At 40.6% G+C, this 22,428-nt stretch overlaps 1 protein-coding gene across 3 annotated transcripts in view; it reads left to right on the plus strand.

The window, feature by feature from the left end:
* RGL1 (ral guanine nucleotide dissociation stimulator like 1) overlaps positions 1 to 22,428 on the plus strand; it is a 298,327-nt gene that overhangs the window by 245,915 nt on the left and 29,984 nt on the right. For all 3 annotated transcript variants that reach the window (XM_059937720.1, XM_059937734.1, XM_059937728.1), the window contains 4 exons: positions 4,332 to 4,456; positions 5,842 to 6,057; positions 10,015 to 10,118; positions 13,190 to 13,274. In XM_059937720.1, coding sequence (XP_059793703.1) covers positions 4,332 to 4,456; positions 5,842 to 6,057; positions 10,015 to 10,118; positions 13,190 to 13,274 — 530 coding nt within the window. The remainder of the gene's footprint in view (positions 1 to 4,331; positions 4,457 to 5,841; positions 6,058 to 10,014; positions 10,119 to 13,189; positions 13,275 to 22,428) is intronic.

Consider the following 22,428-nt stretch of genomic DNA (forward strand, 5'->3'; position numbering starts at 1 on the left):
AGAGAAAGGACCATGTAATCTTCAGATACAGCAGCGTTGATCCAAGGCACACATCAGGCTGCTCTCGAGTGCTGGGTGAATGAGATCAAGCCTTAGCACACGTACTCCTTGGCTGAAGTGGGCCAGCCTCTGCATTGCAGAGCGACTGGGACAGATTTATGCACCGTGGTTAGCAAGAGGGTTGAGAGGCCCATTCTGAACCTTTGGGATTTCAAATATCTTACTCCTCCACCCAGTGAGAGAGGACCAGACTTGTGTGGAGGAAAAGTGGTGAAATCATGGGGTTTTAGCTTTCTTTAGCTCATGCTTGTTTGTGTCTCAGACTCCAGAGGCAGGCAGAGATCCCCTCCTTCCTTACCCGGTTGTAACCAACCCCGTTCACATCAGTACCTTCAACTCCAGGGTGAGGCGGCCAGCCTTAAATCACATACCTGTCACCAAAGTTGGCAGATACCCACGTGGTGCTCTGACAGGGGAGGTGATGTAGGGTCCACTCAGCGCCCCTTTTCCCCTCGGAAACTAAGAAAAGGCCACCCCAACTTGATCCAAGGTGCCTAAAAGTCTTTTATTCTGCAAAGGCTTACAATGTAAACATTCTGGGGGAGTAGTAACACCCTGATTTAAATGTCTGCCAAGATATAACTGCATGCAGCTAGATTTTTCTTCTTGAGAATGGATTTGACAGGCAGAAAAGCAAGGAGTGTGAAGGGGGATGAGGTTGGGGAACAACCCAGGAATTGGGGAACATTTCCCCGGAAGAGAGGCTAGGGACCCAAGGTAAACGTCTTCAAGGTCCACAGTCTTTCACAATGGAGACTGGAGGTCCTGTTCCATGTGCTGAGCACTTATGCTTTTGATTTGGAGTCCTAGGTAGAAAAAATTTATTTTTTCCTACTTCTTCAGTCTGTATCCTATTAATTTGCTAATCGATGATCTTATCTCTAATAAGGCTCAGGTGAATTTAGCTTAAGGCTATTCTACTGCTTCATGCATACTTTTTTTTTTCTTATTAGTCATCCATTTTATGCACATCAGTCTATACATGTCAATCCCAATCTCCCAATTCATCACACCCCCACCCCCCAGCCGCTTTCCCCCCTTGGTGTCCATACGTTTGTTCCCTACATCTGTGTCTCAATTTCTGCCCTGCAAACCGGTTCATCTGTACCATTTTTCTAGGTTCCACATACATGCGTTAATATACGATATTTGTTTTTCTCTTTCTGACTTACTTCACTCTGTATGACAGTCTCTAGGTCCACCCACATCTCTACAGATGACCCAATTTCGTTCCTTTTTATGGCTGAGTAATATTCCATTGTATATATGTACCACAACTTCTTTATCCATTTGTCTGTCACTGGGCATTTAGGTTGCTTCCAAGACCTGGCTATTGTAAATAGTGCTGCAGTGAACATTGGGGTGCACGTGTCTTTTTGAATTCTGGTCTTCTCTGGGTATATGCCCAGTAGTGGGATTGCTGGGTCATATGGTAATTCTATTTTTAGTTTTTTAAGGAACCTCCATACTGTTCTCCATAGTGGCTGTATCAATTTACATTCCCACCAGCAGTGCAGGAAGGTTCCCTTTTCTCCACACCCTCTCCAGCATTTGTTGTTTGCAGATTTTCTGATGATCCCCATTCTAACCAGTGTGAGGTGATACCTCATTGTAGTTCTGATTTGCACTTCTCTAATAATTAGTGATGTTGAGCAGCTTTTCACGTGCCTCTTGGCCATCTGTATTTCTTCTTTGGAGAAATGTCTATTTAGGTCTTCTGCCCATTTTTGGATTGGGTTGTTTGTTTCTTTAATATTGAGCTGCATGAGCTGTTTATATATTTTGGAGATTAATCCTTTGTCCATTTATTCATTTGCAAATTCTGAGGGTTGTCTTTTCGTCTTGTTTACAGTTTCCTTTGCTGTGCAAAAGCTTTTAAGTTTCATTAGGTCCCATTTGTTTAGTTTTGTTTTTATTTCCATTACTCTAGGAGGTGGATCAAAAAAGATCTTGCTGTGATTTATGTCAATGAGTGTTCTTCCTATGTTTTCCTCTAAGAGGTTTATAGTGTCCAGTCTTACATTTAGGTCTCGAATCCATTTTGAGTTTATTTTTGTGTATGGTGTTAGGGAGTGTTCTAATTTCATTCTTTTATATGTAGCTGTCCAGTTTTCCCAGCACCACTTATTGAAGAGACTGTCTTTTCTCCATTGTATATCCTTGCCTCCTTTGTCATAGATTAGTTGACCATAGGTGCGTGGGTTTATCTCTGGGCTTTCTATCTTGTTCTATTGATCTATATTTCTGTTTTTGTGCCAGTACCATATTGTCTTGATTACTGTAGCTTTGTAGTATAGTCTGAAGTCAGGGAGTCTGATTCCTCCAGCCCCGTTTTGTTCCCTCAAGACTGCTTTGCCTATTCAGGATCTTTTGTGTCTCCATACAAATTTTAAGATTTTTTGTTCTAGTTCTGTAAAAAATCCCATTGGTAATTTGGTAGGGATTGTATTGAATCTGTAGATGGCTTTGGGTAGTATAGTCATTTTCACAATGTTGATTCTTCCAATCCAAGAACATTGTATATCTCTCCATCTGTTTATGTCATCTTTGATTTATTTCATCAGTGTCTTATAGTTTTCTGAGCACAGGTCTTTATACCTCCTGAGGCAGGTTTATTCCTAGGTATTTTATTCTTTTTGTTGCAATGGTGAATGGGATTGTTCCCTTAATTTCTCTTTCTGATCTTTTGTTGTTAGTGTATAGGAATGCAGGAGATTTCTGTGCATTAATTTTGTATCCTGCAACCTTACCAAATTCATTGATTAGTTCTAGTAGTTTTCTGGTGGCATCTTTAGGATTTTCTATGTATAATATCATGTCATCTGCAAACAGGGACAGTTTTACTCCTTCTTTTCCAATTTGTATCCCTTTTATTTGTTTTCCTTCTCTGATTGTCGTGGCTAGGACTTCCAAAACTATGTTGAATAACAGTGGTGAGAGTGGACATCCTTGTCTTGTTCCTGATCTTAGAGGAAATGCTTTCAGTTTTTCACCATTGAGAATGATGTTGGCTGTGGGTTTGTCATATATGGCCTTTATTATGTTGAGGTAGGTTCCCTCTATGCCCACTTTCTGGAGAGTTTTTATCATAAATGGGTGTTGAATTTTGTCAGAAGCTTTTTCTGCATCTATTGAGATGATCATATGGTTTTTATTCTTCAATTTGTTAATATGGCGTATCACATTGATTTGCATATACTGAAGAATCCTTGCATCCCTGGGATAAATCACACTTGATCAAGGTGTATGATCCTTTTAATGTGTTGTTGGATTCTGTTTGCTAGTATTTTGTTGGGGATTTTTGCATCTATATTCATCAGTGATATTGGTCTGTAATTTTCTTGTTTTGTAGTGTCTTTGTCTGGTTTTGGTATCAGGGTGATGGTGGCCTCATAGAATGAGTTTGGGAGTGTTCCTTCCTCTGCAATTTTTTGGAAGAGCTTGAGAAGGATGGATGTTAGCTCTTCTCTAAATGTTTGATAGAATTCACCTGTGAAGCCATCTGGTCCTGGGCTTTTGTTTGTTGGAAGATTTTTAATCACAGTTTCAATTTCATTACTCGTGATTGGTCTGTTCTTATTTTCTATTTCTTCCTGGTTCAGTCTTGGAAGGTTATACCTTTCTAAGAATTTGTCCATTTCTTCCAGGTTGTCCATTTTATTGGCATAGAGTTGCCTGTAGTAGTCTCATGCATACTTAATTTTAGGTGGAAGTTGAAAGCTAATCCTAACATTTTGAGGATTCTAAGTACTTCTTGAGAATTCTGAGGACTTCATCAGCATTTCTGACACCAGAATGGCCTGTTCTACTCCCCAGAGCCTGGCCTGCCTTCATGCCCATTCCTTCCAGGCTTCTGATTATAAATGGCCCAGTAATTAAGAACTGCATAGTTGGGGTTTAGGAAGTAGTTGGATTAGTGCTTGAGCTGATCAGAGGGTTTGAGGGAGCCCCCAAATGAGGGTGACCCCCTGAATGTAGCCCAGCTTTGCTTCTCTAGACTTTGCCTAACCTGGCTCTGTCCTTGACCGAGGAACGAGTGGTTTGTCCAGGTGACAACATGAGACCTCTGAGCTTAATAACGCATCTAGGAACAAGCAGAGACTGGGAAGACCTCCATTTCACTCAGGTTTATTGTCCTTGCTGTTCTCTCCCTGTGGGTTTTCTAAAGAATCAGCTCTTTTCTTCCTAAATTAAAAAAGTCCAGTTGGACTCTGTAAACAAGGTTGTACACAGCAGCACCAAATTACTAATTTTTTTCCACCTGTGAACAGATGGGTTTCCCAACACCATCTCCTTCAGCCTGGAAGAGGAAGAGGAACTGGAGGGCGGCGGGTCTGCAGAGTTCACGTGCTTCTCAGAAGATCTCGTGGCCGAGCAGCTGACCTACATGGATGCAGTACGTCTTCTCTTTGTGCCTCCGATGTGCTTCTACTTAGAATGTGGGAGTGACAGTACTGGTGGCCCCGGGTCACATGATTTAAGTCTTTTCAAATCCCCGAGAGAGGCTGTGCCTGTAAATGCAGAGTGAAGATGTGATTTGAATCCATCATCTGAATAATTCAGGCCTAAGCTCTTCTTACAATTCTGGGAGAAGGTGCTTTTTACTTGGCACAAGGAAATAAGAATTCTAATTCTAGGGAAACAAAAATCTATCCTGTTCCATGGGTATTTCTCTCCCTTTAGACTCATGAATATTTCAAGATCCAAACTGTTTATTTGGAGGATTGTAAAGGGGTCAAAGTATAAGTTAGGATAAAATAAATTCACTGAATCCACATGTGACTATATCTGGCAGCTCATTTCCACATGTGCTTCCTGGTCTTTTGAAGTTTGGATATTTTTGTTAGCTGTACATATTTGGTTTCATCAGCCACGTTTCATAGCTCAGTGGTAGCTGGTTAAAGAAAAAAGGGCTGTTATCAATGATCACAATGGTTTTTAGCTCTTCCACACTTAGCACTTTAGAGGAAGCAGCATAGAGTTTCCATCTAGTTAACATGCAAATAGACTCTCAGAAGTAAATCAGATAGTCTATATAAAGTAAATCCTTGTGTTCTCTCTTTTACACAAACCCTTGCACATCTTGTATTGAAATTGTTGTACAAATGAGAATCAGATTTGTTCAACAAATTTGTTGTTGTTTCACACACTGATAGCAGAAGAGAAAGATGGAAGACTTCATTGGCTATGACTTTTAGGCAAAGACCTGGAAACCAGGCTTTAAATTCCTCTTTCTTCCTTTTACTGTGTGATGTTGAATAGTTTTTCCTTTTGTATGTTTCTTAGTTTCTTCATTTTAAATAATGGGAAATAGAATAGTGACATTGGTGAGTGTCACAGGTACTGTACTTCTGTGAATCACTTTTCAGGTGGTCATTCATATGCATTATACACAGTTTATGATCATGAGTGTCCAGAACGTACCATGGATATGATTTTGAGGTCAAAATAATCTTAACCAATTCTTTTTGATTAGTAGTACAGATTTTTACCTGGCTTTCCTTCCAAGACAGAAAAGTCAAAATGTTTTTGGACGTTTAAATTTTCTTTTGGTCATCGTGTTCCATTTGTTCAGTTGAGCAGATTTAGAAGGAACATGTGGGCTTTTCTGATCAGTTAATGTATTAATTATTTACTTTTTTCTATTGAAATGAACACCATGAGGCAAATCAAGTAGAAAAGGGTTATTTGTCCATTCACGAAGTACCAACTTACAGATGACATGCTTTGCCATATGAAATGTGTGTGTTGTCCTTAAAGTCAATTCCTCTTTTGTTCTAGCAACTATTCAAGAAAGTAGTGCCTCACCACTGCCTGGGCTGCATTTGGTCTCGGAGGGACAAGAAGGAAAACAAACACTTGGCTCCTACGATCCGTGCTACCATCTCTCAGTTTAATACCCTCACCAAATGCGTTGTCAGCACCATTCTGGGGGGCAAAGAGCTCAAAACTCAGCAGAGAGCCAAAATCATCGAGAAGTGGATTAACATTGCTCATGTAATTGTCTTTTTAAAAATATTCTTTGGGTTTAGTAGATATGGGAGATTATGCCATCACTCTTATGTTTCCATTTGGTTGAAAAGCAGTCAAAAGACCATATGTGAGGGCCCATTGGGTTTTGTTTATTTTTTAACATCTTTATTGGAGTATAATTGCTTTACAGTGGGTTGTTAGTTTCTGCTTTATAACAAAGTGAATCAGCTATACGTATACATATATCCCCATATCCCCTCCCTCTTGCATCTCCCTCCCACCCTCCCTATCCCACCCCTCTAGGTGGTCACAAAGCACTGAGCTGATCTCCCTGTGCTATGCGGCTGCTTCCCACTAGCTATCTATTTTACATTTGGTAGTGTATATAAGTCCATGCCACTCTCTCCGTTCGTCCCAGCTTACCTTTCCCCCTCCCTGTGTCCTCAAGTCCATTCTCTATGTCTGTGTCTTTATTCCTGTCCTGCCCCTAGGTTCTTCAGAACCATTTATTTTTAGTATAGTTTTTAGTATAGTTTTATACTATTTTAGTATAGTTTTTGTTGTCCTTCCAAAGTAAGAAAAAAGTTGCCTTTCTTAACGTGGGAGTTTATTTATTTCTCCTCTTTAAAAATATTCGTCCCTTGATCACTTCTTTCTGCTCATGGGCCCCTTCCGGGTGCGATGGAATGTCTGCTTTTTCACAGACTGAGTGTTGGTTCTGCACCGTGTTCAGTAAATATCAACTGGTGGCCTCAGTGTCAAATGGACTGCTCCGACGATGCAGAAGGATTATCTCTCACCCTTCCAGTACCTGGAGGCATTCTATTTTCTGCAGACTTGAAGAGCCAATACCTTCTTAGGATCTCGAATCTCTTTTCTAAAAGACTGAAATATACAGATTTCACATTAGTCAAGGGCTTTCCTGAGGGCTTTATATCTGAAGTTGGAGGGGCAGAGTCTATTCCTAGGCCTGAATTACATTCTGCTGGGTGTCAGTCCAGTCTATTGGATCAACTGCTTCCATGCCATATGACCTTGACCTTCATTTATCAGCATCTTATTTCATGAGTGAGGAAAGGTGAATGGTATTCAGTCAGTCACCACATATTTCATGAGCCCCTAAATGCTTCAGAGCTACAATTTTATGTACTTTGGGGACATAGATAAGCTAAACACAATTAATTTGGTCCTACAGGAGCCTATAGTCAAACAAGGAAGCTAAGATATACTGGAATTATCTCAGCCTGGGCTGAAGAGGAGTAGGGCCGTATGACATAAGTGCTGCAAAAGTGGAGGAGCAAGAAATCACTTCTGACTGGGGTGATCCAGGAAGGTTTCATGGGTAGGATGACATCTGAATTTAGCTTTGAATAATTGATAGGATTTTGGGTATTTGAAGATTTGGGAAGATTTTTTTTTTTCTCGGCAGAAGAAATTACATCAGCAAGAGCTATGTAATTAACAACAATTTTGACAAATAATTATTATGTAAATATCCTCTGTTCTGGGCTATATGGGTCAATCCTAACCAAAACACATTTTGTTTTCTACCCCATTATATATTTTTCTCATTAAGCCCCTATCTGTGGGCATAAGGCTTAAACTTTCACATTTTCTCTCTCTTTTTTTTTTCCACATTCTCTTTTGTGGTCTTTGATTGAATAGCAAAGCCATAATTGTGCCAGAGAATTTGCTTTATTTTGAGTCTGTAGGTGGTCTAATACCACAGACTTTTTAGTACATGGAAAAATACTATATGGAAAAAACAAAAAAATATCTTATGCAACTTTGACTTCTCCTATTCTGAATTGAGGTTATTTATCAACAAGTAAGAGCTACAGAAGAAGTTCTGATAGAGCATGGAATTTCTCTGTCTTCTTAGACTGATAAGAAAAAAATATTTTTTGGCCACAAACGGCATATCATTTACAGTCATCTACATGTCTCAAAAGAAAATAGTCTATCTACTTTTAATTTATTCAACTGCTTAGAAAATCTGTAGCAAGCGTGTAGCATCTGTATATGTGACAGGGTGACTCAAACAATGACTTTGGCCCATATAAATATCAATTGTGCGTTTATGTGATAATAAGAAATACAAGTTGTATAATTTGAGGTATATTCCAAATCCCATAGCACGTGCTTAAAAGCCAAGGGTCCTTAACTCTTGGTGATGCAGTTTCCCAGTGTGGAGCATGCTGTGTCCCTTGAAATTGTGTAGGTAACTTAATAAAATAACAAGACTCACAGGTGGTTCCCAGCCAAGATTTATTTTACTTTTCCTGCATTAATCACAGTCATTTTCTATTGAGAGAATGTTTGAAAAAATGATAATTTTACATGCAGAAAATATTTCTGACCTAATATGACTGTATTTTCTTGGACTGGCCTTACTGCTACATTTTTACTTTTGCATCACCTCTCCTCAAAGATCATTCCTTTTCTAGAAATGGTGCCAGATGCCCCTTGTACTCCTTTAAACCTTTAGCTTAAGCCTCTTTCTGAATAATGTGTTCCATATGTTTATCACAATTTGCATGAAATATCTGGGCCTGAGTTCCTTTATTTATTGCAAGTTTCCTGATTTTTAGAACATAACTTTTGGATTCTGAACCTTTGTTGAACCATGCTGTCATGGGCTTGGTTTCCAGACTGACTGACTGTAATTCAGAGCGCGAGCTTTCTCTCTCTCTTTAGCTTTCTCTCTCTTTCTTTTTAAATAAAGGGAAAGCATTGAGGCGTTTAAAAAGAGTGGGCATGACTTTTGTAAAGAACTTTGGCATTTATTCTAAGAAAATGTTGTGCGGTTTGTTTGTTTGGCATAGTAATTTTAAGTAGCCAGATTTGGGTGTACCAAGTTAGAGAATGCCATTTTTCCTTCACAGTCAGGACTCACGTGACTTCATGAAGTGATCTTTCAAGCAACGTGCATTTATGCCCAACTACTCTGGGACCTCTTGCCCCAGATGTTCTGCACGAAGCCAAGCCCATGCTCACACAGTGTACTCGATAGTCAACAGTGGATGTAGTACACTCCCCCATGTGCCTGCACATGAAGCATCTCCTTGGGCATAAGGCACAGCCCACTCTCTCGAGGCTGCCACCTTCCCCATTCCGGCTGCAAATGGGATCCTCTCCCTGACTGTTTTGCTGTCCCCTACCATTCATTCAGCAGGACTTTGACTACAAGGTCGCTGCCTGCTGATGCTACAGACTCTGAATGGTAGCTGAAGTTTCAGGATCAGGCATTCTTTCTCCTTCCCCAGAAAATGACATCCAGAATGTTTCCTGTTCTCTTTCTATTTTGTTTTAAAACGCTGCCAAAGTGAATTTTATTTTAAAAGCCCAAGTTATTTTGGAACCACTGTAAGTACCAAGGTGTTTCTGAATGTTTATGATTGCGGCACAAGCCAATTTGAAACCGAATGGATGTGTATAAAAATATTCCCTCTTGGCTAAGAACATAAAAGCCAAAGTTCAACTTGTGGTGAGTTTTTATTGCCAAGTTATATACCCCTCTCTGGACAGGGGTTGGTCATGAGATGTTTGATAGCATCTGACCTCGAAGCAGCTGCTGCCCGGTTCACTTTGTGGGTCTGAAGGATACAGTCATCTTTCATGTGTCTTTTTAGGGCATATGTGTGCTTTCTTCAGAAGAAAGTTTGCTTTCTCTAGCAAAGTTCTGTAGACTCACCTCCACTCGTGTTTTTACTGGGAAAGCTGGAAACTATAAAACTGTAACAACAACACAGAAAATATATTAAAGGGAGAAAAACAAGCGTTCAGGGCCAAAATCTGTAAAGTGTCTCAGTGACTGGGGTGGGAGCAAAGGAGCCACTTTTTGATGTTCAGTATTTATACAGCCGCCTATTTAGTGGTAAGAGTTCATGGCAGCTGTGATACCTCTAAAACAGGAAACCACCAACTCACTGTTTTATTGATATTTAAATGCCTTGTATGTTTTAATCACTCTCCCTACAGGAATGTAGAATCCTGAAGAATTTCTCCTCCTTGCGGGCCATCGTTTCGGCACTGCAGTCCAATTCCATCTATCGGTTAAAAAAGACTTGGGCTGCGGTCCCAAAGTAAGTTCCCAAGTGTCTGCTCTGCTTTCTTTGGCTGGGCTGATTAGTTGCTGCATAAATGGTGTGGGTCCTCATTTTCAAAGCTCATATTATATAACTAGAGAAACATCTTTGAAAGCCTCTGTGTGTTCCAGGCAGGGTGTGTTTTACACATCATCATGAATGAGTTTTGAGGCAGGGCTGCTGCAGAAACCAAACTCATTCTCAAAGGGTGCCAAAGCCAAGATGATTGGCTTTGGGGATGATTTTAAGGATGTGCATATTATCTGGGCTTTGAGGGATAAGGTTGTGGAGTGATGAAGTTACAGCAATTTGCCATTAGTTCTGGTTATTTTTCAGCCACATTCCAAAGCCCTAAGCTGTTCCAAGCTGTGAGGGATAGTGTGTGCAGATAGGACATTAGTTCTTGCTGTTCAACAAGAATCCGTTTAGTTCGTTTCTGCTTCCACCTATTAAAAGCTATCTTAGTGATATTAAAAACCTCTAAGTATTCCTTCCTAGGTACCTGACTAAAAACGATTAACTGCCCACATTCTGTATTGTGTTTTTCTTCATATTTCTTGCTGTAACCTTTGGAACAATGAGCAATTGTGTCCTTCCTTATTGTTTCACTGTCACTCTCGCCCCCATGTCCAGAGCTTCACTGAACTCTAGACCAGAGGGCTTTTGGCAAAGGAGGGAAGAGTGAGTGAGGAGGCAGTTCTGGTCCCCCATGTGTACCGATTTAGAGGCTGGAGCATGTGTCGTGACTACAAACTAGATCAGCTACTTTCAACAAAGTCTCTCTCGGTTTGCACTAATCGAGAAGTCAGGCCATAACAGGGAAGGATGCGTGCACTGTTTATAACCTATATTGTACGCAGCGCAGTCTATACTGTGTGAGGCACTGTCAGTTCCAGTTGGGAGACAGGCCAGCTTGCTCCCCAGGCAGGCCTGCCTTGTGGATTTGGCGGGCTCTGTCCTTAGAGTGGAAGGTCTAGGTACTCAATTTCATCAACTCACTCAGAGCTGGTTAAACCTGAAGAGACTGACACTATCCAAACTCAACAGAGACCCGGATTGGTAAACCAGAGTTTCATAGATTTATGCTGAAAAAGGAGTGCCAGAGTGTTCAACCTACTGATAAGCTCACATTCTCTGTCAGAGGCAAATCTGCTTAGGGGAAGTCACGTTATTTATTATATAATTCTTTGATGGGTTTTGAAGCAGGTGATCTCATTGCCTGGTGTTATAGATCTGCAGACGCCTCAGCCACTTGGACTCCAGAGCTCGTCTTCTGTTATCTATCAGGAGAAAAAGTGGCAGATAGGCTTTTCAAAGTCCAGTGCAGTTTTCTTGATTACCACTTTTTTCTTGAGTTCTGTCTCCTCTTCATTAGTTTGAATGAAGAAGGTGACTCTGTGTGATAGAGATTAGTTAATTGATTTTCCTCTGCACAGGAGTCTTATGAAAGATAAGGATCATGTAAAATCATTAGATGTTAGGCCCTGGCGAAATATGATGGGAAAATCAGATGCGTACAGCGTCCCCACCCTCAGCACCCCAGCCCCGCACCTTCCCCTCATCACTGCTCCTCAAGTGTGGTATCAGAAACAATGGGATGGTCAGGGGCTAAAATGAAGTCTTGCCCCACTGCACCCTTCTCTGGTGGCAGTGAAAGGTAATCCTATCTTTCCTTGGTGGTTGATAAGTAGAACACTATGAAAAGTCACTTAGCCAGCCAAAGATTTCTACCATAGCAAATCTGAGGCTAAAACACAAGTAAAAAATTAGTGGACTTGTTTCTTAATCTCCTTGGTTACCATATGAGAAGGTCCATTCTTCCAGCTGGCTTTTGTATTTAAGAAACACCACAAAACAAACCTCAAAGCCCTATTCTGTACAACATGGGTGTCTGGTTTGTGTCTTCATTGGTTGGTGGGTTCATATTTTAGCAGGGCTGCTGGAGAAGTATCACACACAGTTCCTGAGAGAAGCCACTTGCATATCAGCTCTATATAGTTTCTATTGCTAAATTCAAGGAACAGGGTTAAGAGATTTTATTCGGTTATTACTTTCCTGATAACCCTTTATGTTAATAACTTTCAGTGGACAGAGGAGATATCTATTTCTTTCTGTTTATTTAGGCCCACATGTAATTAAGTTCTTAATGATTTTTTCCAAATATAAATAGCTTTAATGGTTTTCTTAATTCTAAGAGTAATACAACACTCATTGTAAGACACATAAATTCTTAGTAATGGCTTTCTCATAATAATGAAAGTGTTGCATATAGAATGACATTGCCTCTGTTAATTCTTTGCCTTCAGAATCATCTTCTCCGTAACCCTGGAGGGGCGTAGAGAAAAGCGCGAGGCCTGTGGAGACGTAGTGTACCAGGGAGGGGCAAGGCAGGAGTAGGTGCTTTACATGTGTGATCCTGGTGACCTTCACGGCCATCCTGTGAGGGGGCTGTCACTGTTTCCATGGTGCAGACAAGAAAACTGAAGCTCAGGAAAGTTGAGCAACTTGTCTCAGATCACTTAGGGAGTGAGTGGCCCAGTTGGGATCGGAACCCACCCCCTCTGACTCCAGAGCCCGTTGTGGTTCCACCATCTACTCTGACTCTAAGAGATTCAGGAAATTTGGGTTCTGTACTGCAGCTCTCAGCAGTTAGTAGTGGAAGCTCGGACAAATCCCCAACCCTGGCATCTTCATCTCTCAAATGAGGGGACTGGCCAAGAAGAGTTCTCAGGTCCTGTAGGGCTGTGGGTGTGTTGCTAAGAGAGAATGTTTTTTAACCTGCCGAAGAGAACATGTCCCAATTAGACAACTTAATACTACAGTTTAACAATCTTTTTTTATGATTATAACATGCATGGTTAGAAAATATCCCTCTCTTCACACAGGTGATCATGTCTACCTATTAAAAAAAAAAAAAAAAAGCCACCCTGCATTGGAAAGGTCATTGGCTTTGTCTGTGCTCACGTAGCCCTTCCCTCTGTAGCCAGAGGTACTGAGGGCACCGGGGCCCAAGGTGTCGGACTTTTACTAATCTTCATTTGTTAATGTTTTCTTCATCCCTTTTGTAGGGACCGAATGCTGATGTTTGAAGAACTTTCAGACATCTTCTCGGACCATAATAACCACCTGACCAGCCGGGAGCTACTGATGAAGGTGAGGGCGCTGGGTTGTACTGTGCTGACTGCTCTGGAATCCGTTCAACGGAAGGGTAGCTTGAGGGCTCCTTGGATGCCTGCAGTCCCTTGAGAGAGGCTACAGGGAGTGGAAGGCAGGACTTTTGGTTTTTAAGCCAAATCGAAGAAGCCTGAGGCTGAGAAAATTCAAAGTCCAGCTCCTCAGCTTCACTGTGATGCAACCAGATTGTGAAACTTGCGTTGCTGCCTGTAGCTCCTCAACAAGCTGCCCTGGAAACACTGAGTGCTGGCAGTGAGGTGGGTGAGAGGGCCTGGAATATCCTTCTCAGCAAAACAGCTTCTAGAAGGACAGGGGCCAAGCTTGCAATTCTACATCCTTTATTTGCACTAAATTGTGCAGCCTGTCTGTCAGCAGTATTTATCGAACACCAGATGAGTGCTGGCTTCTGAACGGCAGGCTAGGTAAAGCTACAGCTCGGTTCATTTTCTTTCTCTAGATGTTTGTTAAACATCTAATATTTGTAAAGCATTTGACCGGCCTCTGGGAGTATGAAGAAGACGAACACAGACCCTGTTTTCAGGAACTCACCTGCTGGTGGGTGGATATAGACCCTAAACAAGAACGAGTAGTCAAAGAAAGGTACAAAGATAGGTTGTGAGCAATCATCAGAGGGGGACATGGACCAGATATTATCTTCACGGCCTCTCTGTAAAGTAGATTTTATCCTCCTCATTTTGCAGCTAGCCAAGCCTCAGAGAGGTAAGGAACATACCCGAAGTCCCACACCTGGTAGGTGGTGGAGCTAGAATGTGAGTCCAGCCTGGTGAGACTCTAAAGCCAGTGCTTTCATCACTTAGGCATAAAACTATTTCTTTTGACCACTTGGGAGTAGGAGGCAGGGTATGTCAGGTGAAACTTCATGGAGAAGGAAAATAAGTTGGTAATTCAGTTAATCCTGATTGGGCATTCACTGTGTGCTGGGTGAGGGAGGTACAGCCGTTCTGAAGGCAGCCTCCGATCTTAAGGAGACTGCAGTCTCATGGGGGAGGCGAAGTGGGCAATTATGAAAAAGACCCCAAAAACCAAAAAAAAAAAAAAACAACTATGATATGTGCTACCATAGGGGGAAGCCCTGAACTGGGCTATTAGAACAGAGGACCCTTGTCCTTAGTCTCCTTTTCTGTGACTTGGAGGTGATAATAGTACTATTTAGTCTACTGATCTCATGGAACTGTTTTGAAGATTGACTAAGGAAATATTTGAAAGCCATGTGCAAATGTCAATTTTTTTTAGTATTTGGCAAGCTATCTACATGTGAAACCAAAGTACACATAACAAATGAAAATGAAAAAAGTATAAGTGATACGTGTAGGCTTAGACTAGACACTTGAGAGTAGGAATGAGAGTCAAGTGGGGGTGGGGTTACTTAGAAAAGGCATCAGTTGATAACTGTTAGGTTAGTCGTTCCTGTAAGAGCATCTGTTACAGTCTTCTTGACTCTTCTCCTCCCAAGTCCTGCTCCTCTTCCTTCATGTCTCAGTGAGGACTACATTTCTGCTTGAATCCTTCCTTGACACCCTCAGGTCTGATTAGGCCCCTTCCCATGTCCTCCAGAAGCCTGTCGTTCCTCTGTCCTAACACTTATCATACGCTCCATTAGAATCGCTTGTGCATATCACCTGTCTCCCTGCTGGCCTGTAAGCCTCTTGCAGGCAGGGACTTTTTCACTGTTATGTCTCTAATGCCTAACACATTGGGCATGTAGCAAGTGTTCAGAAACTGACATCCATTGATGGACCTCCTAATTCACAGGACTTTAACAACTTGCCCACTCTTAGCCCTTCTTGGCGTAGATGATGTGAGCAGGGCCAGGTGGCTGCTGTCTGACTTTGGATTCGGCTCACCTGATGAACTGCACACTAAACAGTGCTTGGCTTGCTGAGGTCGTGTTACTCCCTGCTTCACATCCCCTTGGATTTGCAGACTTTAAATGGAAACTCATCTGGCTGGAAGGAGATGGTTTAGTGGTCTCCCTGTCAGTAATACAAAGCTAGACTAATTGGAGCCACACATTCAAATCCCGATAGCTCTGAGTCATCCTTCCAAAGCAGATAAATTGAATACTGTGCAGCTCATTGCCTGGTGGCCATCTTCTGGCTGAAACCTTAGAAGCAGAGCTATATCTAGACATTAAAGGTCCCATAAACCTTTCTGAAATGTAGAAGTTTACCTCGGTGCTCTAGGTTAAATTTCTTATACGTGGCTGGAATCCCAAAGATGAAAAACTTGGCTATGAATTCATGTGGTCTGTGCATTATGGTTAATGATAGTGGAATGTTTTGGGCAGGTCATACGTCTCTGTGGGTCCCTTTCCAGTCATCTTTATTATTCTTCATACTAAGTATATAATTCTGGATGTTAATTCTCAGCACAGTTGTAATGAAATGAAGGTACTTTGGTTTTCAGAAGAACCATGGCTGGTCTCTGTTTTTAATATGCCACTCCTGGACTTAAACTGGTTTGTGGTTGGGTAATCCTAGTCGTGAATGACCTATCTTCTCTTCTGCTTCTGGACAGATGTAAGGTGCTACCTCTATAATACTACGGCTGAGGCAACATCAGAATTAGCAAAAATCTGTGGTTTTCCTTTTACTTGTTGGAGACAAATGTTTTTATTTTACTCAGAGATTATCTTAAAACTGTTACTGTCTTATGATTTCTGAAACTTGGATCATTCCAAACAGGTTATCTATGGAGTCCACACATTTCAAACCAACAGGAAGAAAGAGTCTCACCAAATCTTCTTGGTTCTTGGGATTCTTGGTGAGAACTCTTCTGGGTTACACTGCTAGAAACAAATGCTAGAAAGGCCCAGGCCATTGGCTCTGGTGGAGACGTCTGTTTAGTGAAGCTCCAAGCACACTGAAGTCAGAGCTGGGGTAGAAGACTGTAGGGCTGGGAAGGCCTATTCACATAATTACCATTAACTGCTAAGCTGTCATTTAATCAACATGTGTGGAGAGGGATCCAAATGTCTGTGTAGCACCCAAGTAGAAGAGACCCCTCTGAGGCCCAGGAACAGGATGGATGAGGGCAGCTGTCCTCTGCCACAGATGGAGATAGAGAGAAGGCGAGACTCAGGTGAGAAGTTTGCACTAGAGAGAGAGAGAGAAGGACAGCGAGGAGAAGAGACAAGAGGAGAGTGGAAGGTTGATGGAGGGCAAGATTTGGAATTCATCCAAACATGGGTGATGATTGAGGTCACGGGACTGGACAGTATTTCCAAATACCTGAGTAGAGCAAAAAACAAGATGACTTTGTCAGAAAGAAGAATCATTAAGAGAGAGTGAGCACAGGCAGCAAAAGGAGGCCACAGGAGGGACCCAGAGCGATGCAGTCACAAATCCTGTGAGAAGTCTCAAGAAGTTTCAAGGGATTGGTGTTGTGAGACCTTGCAGGGCAAAGGATTTAGGGTCGAGGAAGGAAAACACTTCCTTTGGATGTGGAAAACACTTCCACATCCAAAACATGGATGGATGTGGCACATAGGGGATTTCAGTTGACACCTCATCTGGAAGAGCTGGCACTACTAGTCAGTCTTTTTTTAGTTATCTATCCAGGAGTGGAATCTCACTCTCATGAAGTCATGAAATCAGCAAATCTTCCAGCTCCTCATCCCAGATCTTTGTCCTCCCAATGAGGAGGTTTTCCTAAGTGCTCTTTTAGGATCCTACTTCTGTGATTCTCAGCAGCCTCTTAACTTTTCAGAAATCCTTCTTAAGAATTTTAGGTATACCTGCAATAATCTCCATACATTACATGTCTGTCAGTGATTGAGAAACTGAAAGGGAACCAGAATAACCTACTCCCTGGAAAGAGGTGGACACTTGCATTCAAGTCAGAAAAAATTGATTTCTTACTCCAAGCAAATTCTTAAGAGTTTCCTCTTAGATAGCCTCATCCACCAGAAGGCAGGCAGCAGAAGCAAGAAGAACTACAATCCTGCAGCCTATGGAACGAAAACTACTTTCTCAGAGAGATAGACAAAATGAAAAGGCAGAGAACTATGTACCAGATGAAGGTACAAGATAAAAACCCAGAAAAACAACTAAATGAAGTGGAGATAGGCAACCTTCCAGAAAAAGAATTCAGAATAATGATAGTGAAGGTGATCCAGGACCTTGGAAAAAGAATGGAGGCAAAGATTGAGAAGATGCAAGAAATGTTTAACAAAGACCTAGAAGAATTAAAGAACAAACAAACAGAGATGAACAATACAGTGACTGAAATGAAAAACACACTAGAACGAATCAATAGCAGAATAACTGAGGTAGAAGAACGGATAAGTGACCTGGAAGACAGAATGGTGGAATTCACTGCTGCAGAACAGAATAAAGAAAAAAGAATGAAAAGAAATGAAGATGGCCTAAGAGACCTCTGGGACAACATTAAATACACCAATTCTCATTATAGGGGTCCCAGAAGGAGAAGAGAGAGAGACGACCCGAGAAAATGTTTGAAGAGATTATAGTCGAAAATTCCTTAACATGGGAAAGGAAATAGCCACTCAAGTCCAGGAAGCACAGAGAGTCTCAGGCAGGATAAAACCAAGGAGAATCATGCCGAGACACATAGTAATCAAACTGACAAAAATTAAACATAAAGAAAAATTATTAAAAGCAACAAGGGAAAAACAACAAATAACATACAAGGGAACTGCCATAAGGTTAACAGCTGATTTCTCAGCAGAAACTCTACAAGCCAGAAGGGAGTGGCACGATATATTTAAAGTGATGAAAGGGAAGAACCTACAACCAAGATTACTCTACCCGGCAAGGATCTCATTCAGATTTGATGGAGAAATTAAAACCTTTACAGACAAGCAAAAGCTAAGAGAATTCAGCACCACCAAACCAGCTTTACAACAAATGCTAAAGGAACTTCTCTAGGCAGGAAACACAAGAGAAGGAAAAGACCTACAATAACAAACCCAAAACAATTAAGAAAATGGCAACAGGAAAACACATATTGATAACTACCTTAAATATAAATGGATTAAATGCTCCAACCAAAAGTCATAGACTGGGGCTTCCCTGGTGGCGCAGTGGTTGAGAAGCTGCCTGCTAATGCAGGGGACACGGGTTCGAGCCCTGGTCTGGGAAGATCCCACATGCCGCGGAGCAACTAGGCCCGTGAGCCACAACTACTGAGCCTGCGCGTCTGGAGCCTGTGCTCCGCAACAAGAGAGGCCGCGATAGTGAGAGGCCCGCGCATCGCGATGAAGAGTGGCCCCCCGCTTGCCGCAACTAGAGAAAGCCCTCGCACAGAAACGAAGACCCAACACAGCCAAAAAATAAATAATAAATAAGTAATAAATAAATTAAAGAAATCACTATTAAAAAAAAAAAAAACTGGAAACTTAAAAAAAAAAAAAAAAAAAAAAGTCATAGACTGGCTGAATGGATACAAAAACAAGATACGTGTATATGCTGTTTATAAGAGACCCACTTCAGACCTAGGGACACATACAGACTGAAAGTGAGGGGATGGAAAAAGATATTCCATGCAAATGGAAATCAAAAGAAAACTGGAGTAGCAATACTTATATGAGATAAAATAGACTTTAAAATAAAGAATGTTACAAGAGACAAGGAAGGACACTACATAATGATCAAGGGATCAATCCAAGAAGAAGATATAACAATTATAAATATATATGCACCCAACATAGGAGCACCTCAATGCATAAGGCAAATGCTAACAGCTATAAAAGGAAAAAACAATAGTAACACAATAATAGTGGGGGACTTGAACACCTCACACCAATGGACAGATCATTCACACAGAAAATTAATAAGGAAAAACAAGCTTTTAATGACACAATAGGTCAGATAGATTTAATTGATATTTATAGGACATTCCATCCAAAAACAGCATACTACACCTTCTTCTCAAGTGCGCACAGAACATTCTCCAGGATAGATCACATCTTGGGTCACAAATCAAGATTCGGTAAATTTAAGAAAATTAAAATCATATGAAGCATCTTTTTCCAACCACAGCGCTATGAGATTAGAAATAAATTACAGGGAAAAAAACGTAAAAAACACAAACACCTGGAAGCTAAACAATACATTACTAAATAATCAAGAGATCACTGAAGAAGTCAAAGAGGAAATTAGAAAGTACCTAGAGACAAATGACAATGAAAACACGATGATCCAAAACCTGTGGGATGCAGCAAAAGCTGTTCTAAGAGGGAACTTTATAGCAATACAATCCTACATCAAGAAACAAGAAAAATCTCAAATAAACAATCTAACCTTACACCTGAAGGAACTAGAGAAAGAAGAACAAACAAAACCCAAAGTTAGTAGCAGGAAAGAAATCATAAAGATCAGAGCAGAAATAACTGAAATAGAAATAAAGAACACAATGGCAAAAATCAATAAAACTGAAAGCGGGTTCTTTGAGAAGATAAACAAAATTGATAAACCTTTAGCCAGACTCATCAAGAAAAAGAGGGAGAGGACTCAAATCAATAAAATTATAAATGAAAAAGGAGAAGTACAATGGGTACCACAGAAATACAAAGCATCCTAAGAGACTACTGAAAGCAACTCTGTGTCAATAAAATGGACAACCTGGAAGAAATGGACAAATTCTTAGAAAGATATAACCTTCCAAGACTGGACCAGGAAGAAATAGAAAATATGAACAGACCAATCACAGGTAATGAAATCGAAACTGTGATTAAAAATCTCCCAACAAACAAAAGCCCAGGACCAGATGGCTTCACAGGTGAATTCTATCAAACATTTAGGGAAGAGCTAACATCCATCCTTCTCAAGCTCTTCCAAAAAATTGCAGAGGAAGGAACACTCCCAAACTCATTCTATGAGGCCACCATCATCCTGATACCAAAACCAGACAAAGATACTACAAAAAAAGAAAATTACAGACCAATATCACTGACGAATATAGATGCAAAAACCCTCAACAAAATACTAGCAAACAGAATCCAACAACACATTAAAAGGATCATATACTATGATCAAGTGGGATTTATCCCAGGGATGCAAGGATTCTTCAATATAAGCAAATCAATGAATGTGATACACCATATTAACAAACTGAAGAATAAAAACCATATGATCATCTCAATAGATGAAGGAAAAGCTTTTGACAAAATTCAACACCCATTTATGATAAGAACTCTCCAGAAAAGTGGGCATAGAGGGAACCTACCTCAACATAATAAAGGCCATATACGACAAACCCACAGCCAACATCATTCTCAGTGGTGAAGAACTGAAAGCATTTCCTCGAAGATCAGGAGCAAGACAGGGATATCCAATCCACTCTCACCACTATTATTCAACATAGTTTTGGAAGTCCTAGCCATGGCAATCAGAGAAGAAAAAGAAATAAAAGGAATACAAATTGGAAAAGAAGAAGTAAAACTGTCCCTGTTTGCAGATGACATGATATTATACATAGAGAATCCTAAAGATGCCACCAGAAAACTACTAGAACTAATCAATGAATTTGGTAAAGTTGCAGGGTACAAAATTAATGCACAGAAATCTCCTGCATTCCTATACACTAACAACAAAATATCAGAAAGAGAAATTAAAGGAACAATCCCATTCACCATTGCAACAAAAAGAATAAAATACCTAGGAATAAACCTACCTAAGGAGGTAAAAAGACCTGTGCTCAGAAAACTATAAGACACTGATGAAATAAATCAAAGATGACATAAACAGATGGAGAGATATACCATGTTCTTGGATTGGAAGAATCAGTATTGTGAAAATGACTATACTACCCAAAGCAATCTACAGATTCAGTGCAATCTCTATCAAATTACCAATGGCATTTTTTACAGAACTAGAACAAAAAATCTTAAAATTTGTATAGAGACACAAAAGACCCTGAATAGGCAAAGCAGTCTTGAGGGAACAAAACGGGGCTGGAGGAATCAGACTCCCTGACTTCAGACTATACTACAAAGCTACAGTAATCAAGACAATATGGTACTGGCACAAAAACAGAAATATAGATCAATGGAACAAGGTAGAAATCCCAGAGATAAACCCACGCACCTGTGGTCAACTAATCTGTGACAAAGGAGGCAAGGATATACAATGGAGAAAAGACAGTCTCTTCAATAAGTGGTGCTGGGAAAACTGGGTAACTACAGGTAAAAGAATGAAATTATAACACTCCCTAACACCATACACAAAAATAAACTCAAAATGGATTTGAGACCTAAATGTAAGACTGGACACTATAAACCTCTTAGAGGAAAACATAGGCAGAACACTCTTTGACGTAAATCAACAGCAAGGTCTTTTCTGACCCACCTCCTAGAGTAATGGAAATAAAAATAAAACTAAACAAATGGGACCTAATGAAACTTAAAAGCTTTTGCACAGCAAAGGAAACTGTAAACAAGACGAAAAGACAACCCTCAGAATTTGCAAACGAATAAATGCACAAAGGATTAATCTCCAAAATATATAAACAGCTCATGCAGCTCAATATTAAAGAAACAAACAACCCAATAAAAAAATGAGCAGAAGACCTAAGTAGACATTTCTCCAAAGAAGACATACAGATGGCCAAGAGGCACATGAAAAGCTGCTCAACATCACTAATTATTAGAGAAGTGCAAATCAGAACTACAATGAGGTATCACCTCACACTGGTTAGAATGGGGATCATCAGAAAATCTGCAAACAACAAACGCTGGAGAGGGTGTGGAGAAAAGGGAACCCTCCTGCACTGCTGGTGGGAATGTAAATTGATACAGCCACTATGGAGAACAGTATGGAGGTTCCTTAAAAAACTAAAAATAGAATTACCATATGACCCAGCAATCCCACTACTGGGCATATACCCAGAGAAAACCATAATTCAAAAAGACACATGCACCCCAATGTTCATTGCAGCACCTTTTACAATAGCCAGGTCATGGAACCAACCTAAACATCCATCGACAGATGAATGGATAAAGAAGATGTGGCATGTATATGCAATGGAATATTACTCAGCCATAAAAAAGAATGAGATTGGGTCATTTGTTGAGATGTGGGTGGACCTAGAAACTGTCATACAGAGTGAAGTAAGTCAGAAAGAGGAAAACAAATATCGTATATTAATGCAT

This window comes from Balaenoptera ricei, chromosome 1 (genome assembly GCF_028023285.1).
Source record: "Balaenoptera ricei isolate mBalRic1 chromosome 1, mBalRic1.hap2, whole genome shotgun sequence".
Classification (NCBI taxonomy): domain Eukaryota; kingdom Metazoa; phylum Chordata; class Mammalia; order Artiodactyla; family Balaenopteridae; genus Balaenoptera; species Balaenoptera ricei.